The sequence below is a fragment of the Blennius ocellaris genome (genome assembly GCF_963422515.1).
Source record: "Blennius ocellaris genome assembly, chromosome: 17".
NCBI lineage: Eukaryota > Metazoa > Chordata > Actinopteri > Blenniiformes > Blenniidae > Blennius > Blennius ocellaris.
The window spans coordinates 16705392-16725614 of record NC_137666.1 but is presented as its reverse complement, the minus strand read 5'-3'; the positions used below and the strand labels follow the sequence as shown (position 1 = coordinate 16725614).

General features: G+C 40.8%; 1 protein-coding gene across 1 annotated transcript in view; it reads right to left on the bottom strand.

Annotated features, from left to right (window-relative positions):
- The window catches only part of LOC308142661 (ryanodine receptor 3), a 149738-nt gene that overhangs the window by 116442 nt on the left and 13073 nt on the right, over positions 1-20223 (bottom strand). The window contains 1 exon segment of the mRNA XM_080513175.1: positions 1307-1426. Coding sequence (XP_080369301.1) covers positions 1307-1426 — 120 coding nt within the window.

Sequence of the window (20223 nt, the reverse complement as noted above, 5' to 3'; positions counted from 1 at the left end):
ATGTAGCACGGCTCAGAGTCACATGCTGAGCAGTTAAACTAATGAGCAACATCGCGCTAAATCTGCTTGTCCAAATGCCTGCGACTAAGTTGCTGCTGTTATACAAATTAGCTTGCACCTCCTCTTGATAGTTTGCCAGAACATTGTTTACAGTCTGTCTTACCTTCTTTATTCTCATTACAGAATCTCCAAATTGCTCCACCTCTCTTGTCTGATGTGTCTGACGGATGATGTCACGTAGTACTCTACAAGTTGCATCAGGGAGCTTCACGGATATGAGTCCAGGTACTCCATGCAGTATCTGACCTTATACCTAATGGTGGTATCAGTATTGATGCATCCCTAATTCTTACGATTCTTCATCTTTCATCTGGGTGGTTCAAAATGACACCATATGTGTACTCACTCTCTTCAGGTGACTGTCTCTGTTTTGTTGTCAGTTTGAGTATTTGCCTACTTGTCTGGAAACCCTGATATGTGCCTGCTTTCATCTCTTTCTGTTCCCTGCTGGTTTCCCACTTAGGTTAGTTTTGACACAGTTTTTTTGTTTGATTATTATCTCACATCTGTCTGTGTTTGTCTTTGTAGACACACACACTGACACAGTTCGGATTAATGGCATTTTCTCCAACTAATCATCATTCAGACATTTTTGTTTGATACAGTAAGTGGATCAATTCAACACGAAATATTGAGGATCTGCTCTATAATATGGATTCATTACACAAAAGTGCATTAGCGAGGCAACCCACTGCCTCCAAAAGGAAAACAATTCAATTTAACTTATTAAAACTTTGCACTTTGTCACGCAAACCAGTAAATGCATCTGTAGCAACAACTGTGCTGCTCAGCTGAAATAAAGCTGTAGGCAATTACAGCCAACAACAGCGCTGCTTATGAAACAATCCATCAAACACATCCAGAGGCGTAATTTCAGGGAATTATCATCTGACGGCGGGCCCGGGGAGATGTGACGCTGTCCCTGAACCCGCTGGAAGAAAAGCTCATCAAGGAGACTGCGGTGGATGCGAGCGGTTGTTCCCACTTTGATGATGCACTGAGCTGTGTGTTTCTCGCTCTCTGCTCAGATTCCCCAATTGTTTCTTGGACCCGAACAAGCAGGAACTAAATGGATGTTTGGTTTTCTTGGAGCTCACTCCTGCATGAATGAATCTTTTCATCCACTCGGCTTCATGTGGCATTTCTTGATCATGTTAGCGTATCGATGTGCATCTGTGTGTGTGTGTGTGCGCGCACGCGCGCAAAGATAAAGGTGATTATGTAACTGCAAAGTGTGTGTTCCTACCTTGGCTTCGGATGTGGGCTCCAGGTAGCACAGCCGATTGCCAAGTCCCTCTGCAGCCAGGCAGAACTTTCGATTCTCCTTCTGGATGCAGGCCACGCACTGGAGCACCACTTCATCATCCTGTCAGGACAAAACACACTTCAATCTGCGGGTCTACACATGCGAGTCTAGACACTGTCGGCATGTAAGCTGCACTGACATGACAGAACTGCAAGGAAAACACATTTTATACATTTTCTAATCTTCTAATACTCTATATGAAAATAGATCCTGTCAGCTACAACCCAGCCAGTCTCTAGCAGACGATGTCCTTCAACTTTGGCTTTGTGGCCAATCATCTTGCATCACGTGTTTTTATTTTAAATTCAGATGCATTTGCTGTAACTCGCCTGTTGCGCGGTTCTTCCACCAACATGTCCCACTGTATAGTATCACGGTTAATTTCCTACTTTGATCGTTACCATTTGTAGCAGTGTCTTTTTCTTCATGTAAACATGTTCTAAAGCATGCACGTTTATCTAAATACTGTTATTACTACTTCTTTGTTGATCTTCTGGGTCTATAATATCTTGCCGAACAACCAAAGATTCATCCTTGCCAGCTGGCATGTTAGTGAAAAATACTGTTTAATAAGTGTTTTCATTATAAATAACTACATGTATGAAAAGTCTTCGCAGTGTATTCACAATGCCTAAAAATCACTGGAATAAAAGACAGTGCTGAATGCTCCACACACTTCTCCGCCCCTACAACTTAATCATTTCGCTCTGCCTCTGCATCGCTAATTGAAGGGGTTGTTCCGACTAAATGCGATGATCCAATAGAGACTATCCCCAGCTGATCCCTTTGAGTCCACCCGATCTCCCCTCGGCAGTTAAACTGTTTACATGGTACAAATGAGGTTGACTCGATTGGCTTAAACGTTTCACGCTCCAAGATGAAATAATGGCCTCAGTAAATGATTTGCATTCATGTATGTAAAATAATGGCAACGCATGGTTTTGATGCTGCATTCTTAATTACATGTGCATATTATCATGAATTCAGGCCAATATTGACTATGTATGCATGCAGTTTTATGGCTGCTACTGTATATGCTTGGTTTTGCATCAAAGATTTACATTAAATATATATTACATACTGTTGGGAATAAGCATTAAGTATGGTTTTTGCATTTTCCTGTCAGAAGGTTTCCCATTTACATGCCAATGTTTTTTAAAACAATGTCCGACAGAAACACTGAAGTATGCCATACCACACATTGGTATTGGTGGTTATTTTTGTTATGAAACCGCACATGCGCACAAAGAACAATATGCTATAAACATTAACTATGCAGAGTGCACGGACATTCGCATGGACAGATGATTTGGTTGAATTGCTGTAAAACTACCAAGTCCGAGGAGAATATGGACTGTGAGTCATGACACTCTGGACGCCGTCAATGTTGTTATTGTCCATCTACTTGTGCTTGTGTTGAAAGACTATTTACAACGGCCATGGTGCACATGACCAATAGCAGATCACCAGTAGCAGCGTAAACCGAAACTGACCCCAAGTGTTTCCGTTTTCCGCCATTTACACAGAGACGGATCCCCAAAAAGCAACAAGAGATTTTTGTTTTCACTTTCCATTGCCTCGTACACGGGGCCTAATTCCACTCTTTTCAAAGAACTGTGAATGTACTACCAAAATTGATAAACAGGTATATAAACATAGTTCAAGTTTCAAATAGTCATCGATCAATGTCTATAATTCAGAACACGACACTCAGCAGCTCTGCTCTGTGTTAATATTAGCATAAATAAAGAATCGTGGCTCCTGAATTTTTTTTCGATCTTTGTATATATGAGTTTTATATGTCACTGATGTGGACCAAAGCCGCTTGTATAATCTTCGGAAACTATTGTGTAAATGGCTTGACTGTGTTTATAGTGTTGGCCCCGTAAATGCTGAATTGGACATAGTTTCTCCTCACAACAGCAGAACGAGTGGAAATTTGCTGATATTGGCCGCTATGGGATGGAATGGGGGGGGGGGGGGTTGTGGAGGCTTCTGCACAATTGCCAGCTGCATCATTTAATGTGAGGAGGGGATTGTGCTGAGACCGGAGTGCAGCAGTATTAGCAGTAACAGTAAAGTGCTCGGTTACAGTGCAGCACGATGCACAGAGAGAGAGAGAGAGAGAGAGAGAGAGAGAGAGAGAGAGAGAGAGAGAGAGAGAGAGAGAGGGGGATGCTATCCAGCAGCTGGCTTCCAATTGTATCTGCACATCTCTGGCTGCATGTGCACAACACAGAGATTTGCTTTTGCTCACTCATGTGTGCAGATGCGCTGCGTGGAAATCGATATGACAAGCCTCTGGGCCGCTCAAAAGCACGCGTGACACGTTTATTTTTGTGGCGACGCTCACGTGCGCCTCAGATGCGGTTCAAGGAGAGACTGCGTTTGTGAGCACATCCTGAGCAGCTGTACGTTCAGACTTTCACCTCACCGTGAAAAAAAAAGTCATGAGGATGCTACTATTATTAAAGCATTATGCACGTGTGTGACATTTATGTTATGTTTGGGTAAAAAATATTTTGGAAAAGATTCATGTTTTTTCATTTCAGGGTATTTTCATCTTTGGACAGCTTGTTTTAATGCACAAATGACACTTAAATCAACGAATGCTTCGATGTTTGGTCAACTAAAATGTGTTTCATAGTCCACTAGTGACTTGCTACCAATAATGCTGCTTTAATTTTATGTTAGCTATGTGGAGAGAACTTAGAAAACAATGAAGAATGTCAGTATCAAAACAGCTAAATGGGCTAAAACTGCTAAAGCAACAGAAGCTGCGCTAACATGACAATGTTTTTGAGTGAAAACGCAAAACTTTCATTGTGTTTTGGGTGTCTGTTTCCATGACAACGGGGCTCTGGAGAACCGAAAATGCCACTTATTGAAATTGCTCTGAAAATGAAAACTGAAAATGCAACTTGATGACTTGTGCACCAAGGCTGTAGTAAGCAGTTCTTCTGCACATGCGCAAGTAGATGCACTACAACAACAGTGACGGCTTCCAGAGTTTCATGACTTCCAGTCCACATTCTCCTGGGACTTGGACTTTATAGTTGAAAGTCACCCGACAATGATTCGACTTCATCGTCTGCCCATTGCGAATGTCTGTGTACTCTCATTGTTAATGTTTATTCTCAGTGCTGATGTGTGCGTGGTTTCATTACAGAAGCACCCAACAGTGCCAACTCATGGCCTAACATGCTAGCCACAGTACGTTTGCACATTTCCGTGGATATGGACACAATTTTCAAAATGTTGCTGTGTGAACGTAAAACTTTTCTGAAATGAAAATGTAAAAACAAAACACCTAAAATCAGCCAAGAGAAGGGAGGAAGAGACAAACATGGGCTGTATTCAGCCTGAAAATGTCAGACTACTGTTACAGACCTTGATCTCACAGTTTTGCACAGATACCAATACACGGAGTGAATAGAATGGAGATCAGGCATGCTCAAGCTCACACTGACAGCTCCGATTGATCGTGCTATTCAGGGGACCGTTCTGAGAAAGACTGAGGCTGATGCTAACAGACCGGGATCGATATGAAAATGTTACTAAACGCAGATGCAGATTGAATTGAATCGCTCTTGGTGGCAAACCAACACTTGGCTGGGTGGGAACAAGGGATCGGTCTGGCTGTGGTAAGGTGGGGTGGGGGCAATTTGGGCTACATAAGGACAGCATCGATCGGTGCATCATATCACAGCTTGTTTCAGTGCCAAGACTGGCAACACACACACACACACACACGCACTCATGTGGAAAATCAGCTCTTTAATCAAAGGGGGTAACTTTCATCTCTCCGCCTGCGTCTCGCCCCTCTGCCCTCGTCTCACCCTGAACTCATATACAACAGGCTCTATCTTATGGCCTGTTGGGGGCAGCCACTGCCATCAATCACTTATAAAGAGAAGCACTAAGTCAGGCTGGAAGGTAAAAAGATGCTCTCCTTAATTCGGGGCGGGTCAGTGTCTGTAACGTTAAAAAAAATGCTTTTAAGGGAATATCATGCTCTCGGCTGTCTGTAAACAAATGTCTCTGTCAGATCTCAGCGGAAACGCTTGATAAGGTCAAGCCTGAGAGCTTCATAAAAAGGCAGACCGAGGCAAAAACGACTCAAATACAGCCACCTGTACTGTCTTCAATCAGGAATTCTGCAGGTTTTTGAGATGTAGGACTTGATCACTAGATATCGCCTCAAAACACCCAGCCTGACATTAATAATTTAATTCTTAATTCTTAATTGCAAGATTTTAAAGCACTTGTTTCCGAAGAAAAACATGTCTTATCACATATTTCACACATACAACCCTAAAACTAAACAGTAAACTGTCAAATCTGACTACTCCTCAACAACAACTTTCCTTATTCTGACACCTACCAATTTTGTTTTAAATATTATTGTGATTGTTATTTCCTAAAACGGTTAGTTTGAAGGTAAAAAGGAGCTTTAACTGTTCAGACAAAAGCTTTGGCTATGCTAAAGAAAGAGACAGTAGCTCTGAAGTAGTTTTTTTTTTTTTTTTTTTTTTTTTACTTATGTATTGAAATACACTGGTATATACCATGTTGGACCAGTAGATGTCACTGTATTTGAACAGAATGCTGCTACAGCGCCACAGAAAAAGCACCATTGTTCGTGTATTTCAAACTATAAAACTATGACAGAAAAGAGATGTAACTAAAAATGAAAAATATGAATAGTAGAAACCTCAGTGGTTACCTCAGAAAACTGGTGTTTCACAATTGGGGGGGGGGGAAAAAACCCTTTATTATTTATTTACTTATTTATTTAAGTCAAAATCTCAAAAAATGCCATCATGATTTCCAGACAAAGACTCAGATAAAGTGACGCAGAGCAACAGTAGCTCGTGAAAATTGTGTAAAGAAACTGCTTTTTTATCAAGAGATCATTTTAATTAGTTGCCCACATCTGTGTTACAGCAACAAGTTGTTTTAAAGCCTGATAATATCAACACTGATGACAAAAAAAAGGCCTTGATTATTCCCAGAAAACAAGCCTAAATAAAGAAATCTACATTTCAGAAGAGTTACACCATTTTTAAATGTAGACATCACAGATAATACGAGGATGGAAATGTCTGGAAATCAAGTATATGCTGCAGATGTTACAGCCTTGACCAAAAACATTCCTCAGGTCATAAATCCAGCAAAGCTAAAAAGTATGACAGTAAAAGATATTTTGACTGCAAAGCTCCCGCTTCTTTTATCGATGAAGGTTAAGAAGAACTTTAATTTGACAACATGAAAAGTGATCCGAGTCGTCAAGGGCACCTTGGAATTGACTGTAATGCTCCCTCTGTCACACTCCCTTATATTCTTATTCCTTTTCTCCAAACAAACATGTGCATTTGTCATCCCCGCTGTGAATAAGTGTGTTTATGCACCATGACAGCATAAAAACTCCACCTTGCTCTGGTGAGGCTGCTGTGGGCAGAGCATATCAATGAGGCGGCTCCGGTGGCTCCAGCTTCCCCATTTCAACCAGTTGTGATCCACAGGGGGAGTGAAGATGCACACTGTCGTCTTACCCTCCGTCTCCCGGACTGCAGCGAGAATTCAGGCTTGTGCTAACAGTACTGCTCCTGAATAAATGATATGATAGCCGGAGGTGATTACAGTGTTTACAGGGCAGGTAATGGGTCTCTATGGCTTTAAAATAAGAATAAATAAAAAAGTAATCCTTGCATTAGGGCCCTTTTAAGTGTGCGCTAATTTAAAATCACTGCTGCACATTAAAAAATATATTTCAGGCCCATTTGAGTTCTACATGTTTATCTGAAAACAATAGATTAACATTAAATCATTGATTGTTGTCGGTTTCTTTATTTGCACTTAATATACATTGACGTTTGAGATGTTCGCCATATATTATGCTATACATCTGGAGAGGAAAGAACATTTTAAATATGCGTGCTTCTATGTGTATGTATGTCAAGACAGATTGGAAATGGATACGGAATAGATTAGAAATACAAATGTGGGCATGTACATACTGTCTAGAATACTCAGGGTCTTTGTGTCATGAGCATTAAATTATTAAACATATTTGCACACTGCTGTATATGTTAGGGTTGGGCAGTGTTTTTCTATCTGTTTTATCTGTAAGAGAATACTTCAGTTAATTAAAAATCTGCAAGCATGGTTTTTTTCAAGAAATTCAAAATCAACTATTATGGAAAAACTCCCTTAAAATGTTTATTTTTAAATCTCCACAAATAATTATATATCTATAAACATGGTTAAAATAAAAATTCTTTATATGTGTTGCTTCTTTATTTTGTTTCAGTGGTACTGAAAAATAAATAAATAACAGGGATTATGCTATTTTAATTAAAACATATAAAGTTAATAAAATATATGCTATGTGAGTTCTGAAAGCAGTTTAAGATGCATGGATATTCATCATGCATAATAAAGACAAGATAAATACCCACATACTACGTTGGGCAATTGTGACATTTACAGCCAATTAAAATTTGGAAACAAAAGCGTCACTTATTTATGTCAAAGAAAGCATTACATTGACTTTAAATGTCTTTCTAAATTACACATTCCTCATATTATATCTGTGCAGACCACATTGTTGTTGTTGTGCAATATTTTCATCTTATTTATATTGTTCTAACACTTTTTAGTATAGAAACCTGTGTGGTGAGAGGACGATGTTAGGGAGGGCGAAGAAAGGGACATTTGCTTCATTACATGTAATAATATCTTACTGTTTGATTTGCTGTACCTTGCAGAGAGAGAGAGAGAGAGAGAGAGAGAGAGAGAGAGAGAGAGAGAGAGAGAGAGAGAGAGAGAGAGAGAGAGAGAGAGAGAGAGAGAGAGAGAGAGAGAGAGAGAGAGAGAGAGGCAGGCTCGTTGGGCTGTTTGCGAGCTCTGTGAACTCCAGTGCAGCGGTCACCGAATTACTCCAGTATTTCATAAGTTGCTCCGATGCCTCCCGTGAGGCTTGTATTTCCACTGCTTGCACTAGATTACACCCAGCACGCCGCGTGAAGGGCACCATCTCCATCCATGTGAGACACTCGGCATGAATGTTTCAGGGAGCGAAAAGCACTAATAAAATAATAGAATTTAATAGTCTGAAAAGGAACTGTACGATTCAAAAGGTGTCATGAATGATCAATCAAACAAAGATTAAAAGCTCTAGCATTGAACATGGAGAGCAATGCTTGGCTGAAGAAGCAGTTGATTGAAGGGTATTTTTGATCAGTTGGACCTTTACTGGTATTTTAAAGTATTCACTTTTGTTCAAATAGAAGTAGAATCCACTGAATTGAATCTATTTCACTTATTTACAGTCACAAGTCACTGCTGAACCATCCACTATTTAATTTAACATTCAAATATTTCAATGTGCTTTTTTGTACAGTCTGTATTTTAAGAGAAAATTACAATTGTATAGGTTTTAATTGTAATCAAGTACAAATCAATAATGTCCCAGAGAACAGGTGTTTAAAACAAGCTGCATCAGATTAGCATGAATATATATTCAAACATTACAAAGCACTACATAGAATAGAGGATAGAAGTGACAAATTAATGTTTAAATCAGAATATTTATAACTTGTTCAGTGACTGATGATCGTTAATAAATCCAGAAAGATCTTAGTTAGTATTCTCCGATGGTGGTCACAGCAAGGTCACACGAATCATGTGCTGAGTCACAATGACACATTTTACACTGGATGTTTTCACTGCATGTTCGTATGCAGACGTAAAATGAAATTCACTCGTGCAAGAAGGTGTGTAAATATCAAAGGGACTCCATAAAGACGAAGTCAATTACACCTGCCGTTAAGAGGAGATTGCTATGGCAAAGTATCTCCCATCAAAGTAAAGACTGGTGGTGATAAAATCCAGACTGTGCTTTCTGCTCTTTGAGGTCAGATTTGCTCTGTTTTCCTCTTGATCATGAGCCAAAGGGTCTGGTGAACCAACAGCACATTGATCCGGGGGAGGAACCGAGCGCCCCCCCCCCCCGGAGGGACTTGAAGGGTAGAACACATGAGCCAGAGGACAGGAGGCAAGGAGGAGAGTTAAGGAAAGGGAGGAGAAGGAAAGAAGGAGAGGGGAGGAGGAGAGGAGGAGAGGAGAAGAGATGAGGAGAGGAGACGAGAAACCAGAGGAGAGGGCATAAGAAAAGAGTGTAGGGAAAAAGGGAAAGAAACTAAACTGAAGGAAGGAAGGAAGGAAGGAAGGAAGGAAGGATCTTCTTTCCTTCGATAAAAGGAAATGACAACGGAATATGAAATGAAGGGATGGCAAAGGAAAGGCAATGAAGAGAGGTAATAGACAAGAAAGGAAAGGAAAGGAAAGGAAAAGAAAGGAAAGGAAAGGAAAGGAAAGAATAGAAACGGAAGCCCTGGTGCAAACAAAGCCATGTACAGCACCACACAGCAAACCCGGGCGCTTGCCTCCACTTGCCTTTGTCCCCATGTGACACCACAGAAACATGTGGCAGGTAATGAGCTTCCATCAGAGGCCCGCGGCCAGTCAACAGGCCAGCGGCCGACTCACAGAACCTGGTTCACAGAGACCGGCTCACACTGACCAGTTCACACTGACCGGCTCTCACGGAGACTTTGTTCTGGACAGATTGATACAGCTGGTCGAACACTGCAGAACAAAATGCAGCTGGGCAACGGCTGGACCCCCTACAAGTGCACTCTGCTCGCTCACCTGTCTTATTTCACTACAGCAGCACACACACACGCACGCGCGCACGCACGCACGCACGCACGCACGCACGCACGCACGCACGCACGCACGCACGCACGCACGCACGCACACACACACACACACACACACACACACACACACACAGTGTAAGTACAAAATCTGGTCTTTCCAGACCTATTAGTAAACTCTTCACAGTTGAAACATGAGAGGAGAGGAGAGGAGAGGAGAGGAGAGGAGAGGAGAGGACTGCAGTCTTTAATGACGCACTCTTAAAAAAAACATTGGAGATTCAGGAGAACCTTCATAGTCCTCTTACTGTACCAGGGACAACTGCCTGAATCATCAGAATCGAAACCAGCTTCAGACCTGGTTCCTCGTTGTTGATCAAAAGGATTATACAAATATCCTGATCACGTATTACAAGGCATTTGTATATAATCAAAGTAAATACGTGAGAATGTACTCAGAGTTATAAGACAGATCTGTGTATGCTCATTTGAATACAAAAAATCAATTAGGTCTTTGTAAAGTGATTTGAAACAATGCAAGCCATTTTCTTATAATAGTATAACATGTCAGAAAACTTTACTTCAAATCAGGTGTTTTCACTCAACCACAAAGCCTGATTCACATTATGTGCGCAATTGTTACAAGCATGCTTGCTCTCACAACAATTAACAGATTTCGATTGGCTGCTGGACTTCCAACAGTTTTTTTGAAAGTAGAGAATTAAAAAAAACATAAACCTTATCTCATGCCAGATGTTATATGTAATTGTTACACCGAGGCCGTGTTTACACAACATTTTCAGGTGGATACAGAAGATTCATGTTGTGTTTTGTGTGTCCGTTTACACAACGAAACACTGAAAATGCCACTTTTTGAGTGTAAACGTGCAACTTTTCTGAAAATGCAAAAACGACGCATTTTCACTTTGTTGCTGCATAAATGGGATCTTATATGTTTGTTTGATAAGATTATTACAGATATTCTTAAATATTTATTCTCATAAGTTAAAAAGTTGTCAAACGTTATCTGGTGGCCCCCAGATGAGGTTCACTCCGTTCTACGATTCGGGAACCGTTGATGTAGAACATTGTGGTGGAGATTGACGCTGGTTGACGGTTGGAGTGACTCACAGACATGTGATGCTCCCTCACTCTGCCGTGCGGCACTAGTAGAGATGGAAAGTGAAAGCGAGAGAGAGAGAGAGAGAGAGAGAGAGAGAGAGAGAGAGAGAGAGAGAGAGAGAGAAGAACTTTGGACCAGAGGAGTGAAGCTTTGTTCTCGTGACTCAGTGTGTGAATGGGAGCGCTAATGCTCATCTTGAGGCAAACTGCCGAACATGCTGCCCTCGGTGCACAGAATCAGCGAGAGGGAAAGCGAGAGGGAGAGATTCAGCCAGGCAAGCGGAGCTGCCCACAACACAAAGACCTCGCACACACACACACATTAAAATACCCAGGCCATGGTGACAACATGAAATAATCTCCACCGCCGCTAAAATGCTTGTCTCCCTTGAAAGGCCTCGCTAAAGAAAACAGCCTTGCAGCTCATCATTGGACACTTTCAATGGTCAGTTCCTGGCTGAAGGTGCATGCAGCTGCAGCCTGGACAGCACCGTGCTGCAGGCTGAAGAGAGGTAATGAATACATGTTTATGATGGACCATTTCATTTAGTGAGACGCTGCACAAAGTGTCCTGAATTGAATGCAAATAGATGACACTTTCAGATTGCATGCATTTCAACTAAGAATAACACAATGAGTTAAATCATGTGCAATTGGAGTATTCTTTTTTCTTTCTTTTTTTCCCATTATTTCTTCGGTCAGTGTTCAACAAAATAAAATAAGCTAAATCAATTTTTCTTTCAAAGACTGCCAATTTTACAAACCGAAAGAGCTTAGGCTGAAGTGAGACACTTATTTCGCCTAACACTATGAACAAATCAAAATACAAGATGGAGCAAGACCGCAAAACGTCAGACTCTGAACTAAGCTTCACATATAAAGTGAAAAACATAATACATTTCATTTATACAAGTATACACAATATATTATAAATACACATGTATACATATCATATCATATTATAGCTGTACAAGTATATATACAGTTTATCACCAACAATTACACTTATATTCCCCATTAGTATGTATATACTATTATTACTATTATTATAATACTACTCTTACTATTTAGTTTTTGTTATTATTACTAAAATTTATCATATTATTAATATTCCTGGTGTTTATTGTAGAGTAGCATATTTCCCATCGTATTGGTTTTAGGATTTAGGATTTTTTAAATGTGTATATAGAAATGGAACATTTCAAAGCTTCATCCAGACCGTTCCATAGCTGAACCCCCCTGACCGAAACACATCTACGTTTCAGACTAGTTCTCACATTGGTTGTTTGAAAGTTTCAACCCGAATGTTTACACAAGAACAATCTGCTGGAAACGGTGATGTTTCCTTGTTTGTGGCAGTGGGGAAAAAAAACAAAAAACAATAGTAACAGAAGAAATTCCTGAGAAAAAAAATTGCATGACCTAAATAGGGTACAACACTGCAAGTCTGTTATAATAACTTCAGCTATGGCTCCAGGGCCTCCCTTTCATAGATAAATCCATGAAAATCCCCGACTTGTTACCAAAACAATGTCATAATTAAAGCAACACTCACAGTGTGGTGGAAATCAAATGACCTGCTTCATTCCAACTTTTCTCCTTCCTACCACACACCCCTCAACCCAAAGTTTTTAATCAATTAAAAAAACAAAAACATTTGCAGTCACTTCCTGGATAGATAAAGATGCAAAAAGCCTGTTATGTCGTACATCTAGCGACAATGTACCACATGAGTCTAATGACTTTTGGCACAACATGCAGTGTGCAGATTGCACGATGAAAATACAAGCTGCATCAATGATGTATGTGACTGTGCAAGTATCAAACCTCATAAGCCTACACCTTCCTTCTACAAAGAACACACTAACGAATCATGAACGGAGCCCTCGCCCTGGTGGCATTTATGTGTTTGGAGAGAAATCCCCTAAAAAAGTTTTTGCTTGCATCCTACATACTTCTTTGACGCATTTGCCATCGAAGCCACAATGCATCTATATGGTTGAGCACCAGTCATTTCATACTGCATTTCAATTGGTTAGTTACTTGATGCAAGTTGCATGCAGCAGTCACACTGGGAGACGATCAGCCCAGAACTTCGGACACTGTCAGAATTTGATCGCAGGCGACAATGACCACGACCACTTTTTTCTATTTGGCAAATCATGTGAACTGTTCGTTCTTAAGAGGTTTAAACAAGTAACAAACCAAATGACAAATACAATCAGCATAAAATAGATATTTATTTTCAAATGTAGGGAGGGAAAGAAAAAGCTGTCATGAAGATGTGATACTCGAGTAAAGTACAGAAAAAATTTAATCTGTTTAATTAAAGTAACAAAGTATTTGCTACCTCTGCTGTACACTGAACCAATAAAGGAAAACATACCAGCACAGCAGAGGAAGATCCTCATCTGATGTCCAATAGTCCCATCTATATTTGATGGTGTGTGTGTGTGTGTGTGTGTGTGTGTGTGTGTGTGTGTGTGTGTGTGTGTGTGTGTGTGTGTGTGTGTGTGTAGACCTGGCCTGTCTAATCACTGCCTGCAATCTAATTACCCCATCACTATACACTCACACTATACAGCTGTGAACAACAGCAGCCATATGGACCGAGGCAATCCATCTCACAGATTAGACAGGTACGGCCATCACAGTGAACCAAATAGCTGCAGGTTGAAAAATGGCCGCACCTTAAAAGGCACGCTGTGTTTGTGACTGCTCTTGGCTTTGCAATATAAGAGGACATCCTCTGCTGGAGATCCGACTGAAAGCGCTGTGAGAAATTAAGAGCTGCCACGGGTTATTTCAAGAGTTTATACAACATATAGATGAGGCTTGTAGGCAGATCAAACCCCTCGCAGCTGTGTCAGGACTGAAGGAACAAGGCTATCAGGCTGTGGAGGTTTTAACTGCACCTTGCAGCACCGCTTCGCCTCCCTGGGGTAGCTGTGCATTCATCCTGCTGGGAATTGGGAGAGTTCCCAGTTGGGAAGGGCCCATTTCCCGCTTTACAGCATTCACGTGACAATAACAAACAAGCAGCAGTGCCGCCTCACCGATTCTGTGTGCGACTGCAAAGAAGAGACGAGCAATCTTCACACGCATGAACCAAGAAGGAAAGAAGATCAGGTTTGACTGCATTCAAATGCCTTTCTCACTTCCTCGTTATCCATGAACGCATCAAAACTGTTTCTCGCTTCTGACTGCATTTCAATCTTGCAGCTATTTAAAAGAAAAGTTGTATCGTCTCTATATGTTTGGACTTAAAATACAGTATAGAAGACATGTTAAGCCATTTTTCCTAATTACAGAATCTCACTGGAGAAGATCAGGCACAACAAAATGTGAGTTGGACAGAATATTGAAGCATATTTTCATATATATGAAAATATACTTAAATGCTCAAACAATGCTTGAATTTTCCTCCATTGCAGTGAAGAAATAGTTTTTTTTTTTTTCAAATAAAAGAAATTCATTTTCTCAAAAACAAGTCAAAGTTTTAGCTACTTTTTTGCTATTGGGGGGGAAAAAATCTTTGTTCAAAGCACATTTCCAAAACAAACAATAAAGTTTATAATTGGACACAATAAAAAAGTACATTGTGTAATTCATTGTCGTCATAAAAATGGATTAAAACTGACTAAAAAAAAGGTTTAATATTAAACCCCCATTTAAACATTTCTAGTGAAAACACATCCATTAATGCATCAAAACTCTATCTCGCGCCTTGCTTCGATGTTGCAATTTCGTTTCTAAAAAGTTTCGCAGTTACAAGTCAACATTTTGAAAATGATGTCCATTTACATGGGAAACGACAGAAATGCTGAAAAAGATACAGTTTTCCTGTTGGGCTACGAGTGGGTGGTGTTTGTTATTGTAATGAAACCGCACACACATGGGCTCAGAGAATACTATGCTATAAACATTAATATTTCATTGTTGTTGTTATTGTCTATCTACTGAGCGTGTGTAGAACAACTATTTATTACAGCTCGTGGGCAGTAGCAGCATTTCAGAAAAGTTGTGTCTTCTCACGTTTCCACGGAGAAAGTGATTCAAAAAGTAGATTTCAAATAATAAGCACCTAAAAGATATTCAGATTTTGTTACTTTGACCTCTTGTTCACCTCTTTGCTCCAGAAAACAAAAGAAACAAACTACTTTTACTCCCTCGTCCTCCCCTTCATAAAGTGGCCTCATTCATGGAGGGAGTGCTGTCCTCTGTGGCCCAGCTCAGCATAAAGGGGAATAAAAAACAGGCTATTTCTACATTCTGACCTGTGATGTGTTGTATTTTTAGGGGAAGAGCCTTCCCAGAGGTCCGAGGAGAGAGAGGAGTGCTAACAAAATGCATTTGTAACTTTTCACAGTCCGGGGAGTCGAGCATGATTTTTTTTTTTTTTTTGGGGGGGGTGCTCACTTTTTCTGCTGCGTGACGCCAGAGAAACTCCCATGTGGTGCTCGGATAGAAATTACACTTTGCTTTCAGGTCAAGGCAGTGGAAGTTCTCTATGTGTGACCTAGAATATCAAAGAAAGCTGTGACTGTGGGTTTTTCAGCGATTCCACATCCTGCGGGCAAAATGGATGTCTACATCTTATTACTGAATGAGAAACTCAATTCATCACTTTGGATTATTATCACCCACTTGCCTCTGATAAGTATGATACTGCAGCAAACACATGATTAATGTAACTCAATGGAAACAGTATACTTTGCACAAAGAGTTCAATTAGCGCCAAGAATGTTAATTCCTCTACCGAGAAGCTGCAGAGGGCGTTAATGTCCTTAAGGAGCCGCAGTAACTGCTGAGGCTGCTGAGGAGTGTGAAAAATGCCATTAGATTTATTTATCAAGCTGCCATGAGATCTTGCACTTACAGAATTTGGATAAGCATGAGTTCACTACCACTTCATTTGACTGAATTTTCACCTGGTGCTGCTTTATTGAAAGGCTTTGTCCACACAGTGCTTGGCAGTCGTGAGGATTGTGTGTTTGAACTAACAAAAGGCCAGAAATCAGGAGATCATAGAAATATTTATTGATGAATCATGTTGACAAATGAACACTAGGATGGTGCCAATTGATATTACATAAGCGTTATGAAATATTAATTTCACTTGTGGAGACTTTACACCTGTATAAATCAAACACGCTGCCTGACCCAGCTGGTAAAATGCAGGATGCATCCTGAACAGTTTGACGAAACACACAGAGAAAGATGACCACACACACTCCAGAGTCCTCAGTGAACCTCAGACACGTTTGCTAGACTGTTAGAAATGCATCACATTGCCATGCTACGGATCTTCTGAAGATAAAAAAACTAATTAGCATAATCCTATAACCAAGTAATCCAAAGCATTAAGTTTAGCAATCATGTTTCATGACCATCATCGGCAAGAGGGAACTTCTGATATTAAAGCGAGAGACAAACTTTGTGCACAAATCCCACAACTCATGATGTATCTCGCACTAAGTGGTAATTTCTTATTGAAAGCTGGACTTCTTTGTGTTTTTCGCATCATAAGATATTATTGTCGAGGGCTGTCGGGATCCAGTGGCAATAAAAAAACATCACTCCTCTCCAGCGAGATTAAATCCATTTGAAATATCTGTCCGAGTCTTCCTACATATGTACTTTTTTACTGTTTTATTAAATAATTTATCGTTTTATTTATTATGATTTCTTCTCAGAAATGAATAATAAATCTATGCTGGGAAAAGGCATCCCCCTGACTTTCCTGAAGCTTTTGACCCCACTGATAATCTAAACGGATAATCCCCTAAAACATGGACAATTCACACACACAATGCATTTTTATGTTATAAAAATGTAAATGATGTCACATTCAATGTGTGATTTACTGTCATTGTTTAATGCACTTTTTATTTAATGCTCATATTCTTTTGCCCCTCTTCTATTTATCTAACGTCCACTGGCTGCTGTAACGATGCAAAGTTCCCCATTGTGTAACAAATAATAGAATATGTGATCTCATCTTGCAAAAGAGAGGAATAAATGTTACAGATCTGTAAAAATTACGAGCATTTCACATTTTTTTCTGAATGAAATATGATCACAGTGTAAGATAAAAAAAATAAATCTCCTCTGTGGTTTCAGGCCTGACTTGAGTTCTTATCCACACGCTCGTGAGAGAACTGTGTTGGGGCCCCCGGCACACGAGGGGAGCTGATATTGAACTACAGGTGAAGCACCGCCGTGTCAAACTCGATTTGTTCGGGGACTGGAGACGATGCCCAGCTGCAGAGCTCTGGCATCAGAGCTAAAGCGCAGCTGAAGCCCGGAGGAGGAGGAGAAAAGAAACTGGATTAAAAAGATAGTCTGACTCGGCGGCGATTTCAGCACACAGTCGTGAGAGACGGGGGACGGGGGGGGCGGGGGGGTCGGGTGGCGGAGCAGAAGAAACGAGACGTCTCACCTCACCCGAGCCAAGAGTTGGAAGACAGACAATCCTTGTTCTGCATCAGGAATCAACCCGCAGCGCTCGGATTTGTCACACGTTTAAGGACGAGGCCGTGAAGAGTGCGGCGAGGGACTTTTGAAGTGTCAGCTCCTCGGCTATACCGCCACAGTAACACTTTTATAAGCGGGTGGGGGCTGAGGGGGAATCAGAGCGGTGCTGCAGAAGGAACTTAGATTTTTTTTTTTTTTTTTTTAAATCCTTCCACCACCTCTATGCATCTATTTCCTCACCTGCAGGGCTACACACAGTTATAAAAGTTACCGCTACAGAAGCACTGCAGAGTCTCTGAGGGGAGAGGAAAGCTACAGTGTGAAGCCGCCGATTTGAAAGCGAAAGAGGCACAGATGAGCAGGAGGATTCTTGCTGCAGATGCGCAAACCTGCTGCACTGCTTGCTGGCATAGCAGGACAGTTTTTGTTTTGGGTTTTTTTTTTTTTTATAACTGGCACTGTTGACTCTGCAGCAACAAGCCCCCAATAAAGAGGCTCGATGTCTCCTTGTCTGTGTTGCTGTGGTGAGACGTGGAGCCCGTTAAAAGACGAATGAATCTTTTATGAGTGGATATCAGATGAAAAGGCCAAGATTTTGGGGGTGGGGAACAACTCAGGATTATCGAGACGCAGCAAATTGATGCAGTGCCGGATGCACCTCTGAATGAAGATCCCGCGAATTAGCCAGGTCAATAAGATGCATCGTTGACATGCAGCTGAGGCGAGTTTACCCACAATCCAGCAGACATAGTCAAGGATTGCTTAAAAATGTCAGTAAATGCAGAGAAAGTCTCAACTCTCCCATATAAATCGAGCCCCGGCGGCAGCAGATTGCAGCAGTAAACACTCGTCGGAATGGCTTATTAGAGGCACAGTGGGGGGACAGAACGTTGGACATAATTGCAGCAGATACCAAAGCTGCTTGACGTAGGAGGAGGATGATTCACAAAGTACTCTGAGTTTTAATGACTTTCACTGATGTTAAATCACTGGCATTTGTTTCTGCGCTATAGTGTCAGTTGCACAGGGAGGAAAACCCCTTTGAATATCCTCAAAAAGTCACTTAACTTGTGTCTCCTCCCTGAACAGTGTTTGATCACGGCCACAGATTCCGATGGACGTCTGCTTCATCTCACAAAACCAAGAAGAAAAAAGTTTGAAACGAGCCCAACTTTCTCCTGCCGGATGGATTTTGGTGTCGTCTCCGCGGCTAATTAGAACCGACGGGGTGATTCTTGGGTTTGTTTTGGGTAAAACGGCAGTAAACAGTGACACCTTGGAGGAGGATATAATTGATGCAGTGCAGCATATCGCGCTGCGTAGTGACTCAAATTGTTGAATGAGTGAGAAAACAAAGATAAAACTGAGAAAGCCTGACAACACTGAAAAGATTCCCTCACAAAACCTGTCAACCACATTCCCGCTTATGAATAAGACATCGCTCTGCGTCTACAGCACCTATTTGGTTTTCTTGATATGATGTAGAAACTTGTTGCATTGTTTTGTTAAAGGGGTCATTTGGACAATTTTAAGAAGGGTTATTAACAAACATGTTACCACATGCAGAAGAAAGGAGGCCGCAAACAGAGATATGGATAATATATAATAAATAACAGTATAAAGTAACCCATTACAACTTCGAGTCTGAATAAGAATATTGGCATTCTAAAGCAAAAAAAAAGATGAAATCTACAATTATATGTTGTTTTCTTTCAGAGCTGTATGCACTAATATTACAAAAAAATGTGAATTTTACGATAGTTTCTATTTTACATCAATTCGTTTGTGTTGAGACTTTAGTTTGTGTGACTCGTGATCATGATACAGTTTGCTGAGTGGGGTTTGACCCAGTAAATTTCACTTCCTGTCTTCACAGTGCTGTAATTTGAAGTGGAGCCACACAAAGCAGCGACTGCATTCTGGGTACACGATTAAGGCGGCGTTCGCACAACAAGGCTTCCACGTGAAAACGCAAAACAGAAGAATGATGTTTGCCTCCAGAGTGTCATGACTCTCACGCCATATTCTCCAGGGACTTGGTAGCTTTATAGTTGAAGGCCGAACGTCTGTATACTTGCTGTTATTAATCTTTGAAGCGTATTGTTTTCTGCACATGTGTGGTTTCATTAGAAAAAAAAACAACAGTACCAACGAGTGGCCCAACATGAAAAGTACGTTGCCGTTTAAACACAAAACAAAGACTTCTTATGCAACAAATTCTTTGTTGCATAATTTGCACACAGTTCCACAGGTCAACTTTTTTTTCTCAAACCGAAACTTTCCATTAGTCCAACTGGCCTCCAAGCTCGGGATGCACGATATTAGCTGGACATATTTGAAAATGTTGCACAGTATCAGGATATTGATGTGATGTCCAATACATACAAACAATGCTCCAATTTTGTTATTTTTTTTATTTTCTTGATTTTTGTGCTTCATGCGTCTGCCCTGTGGCAACCAATAGACCAGAGAACGAAAGCTCGGTGCATGGAACCATAATTCATTGCAGTTTACTCAGTCAGTCTTTTGTATACA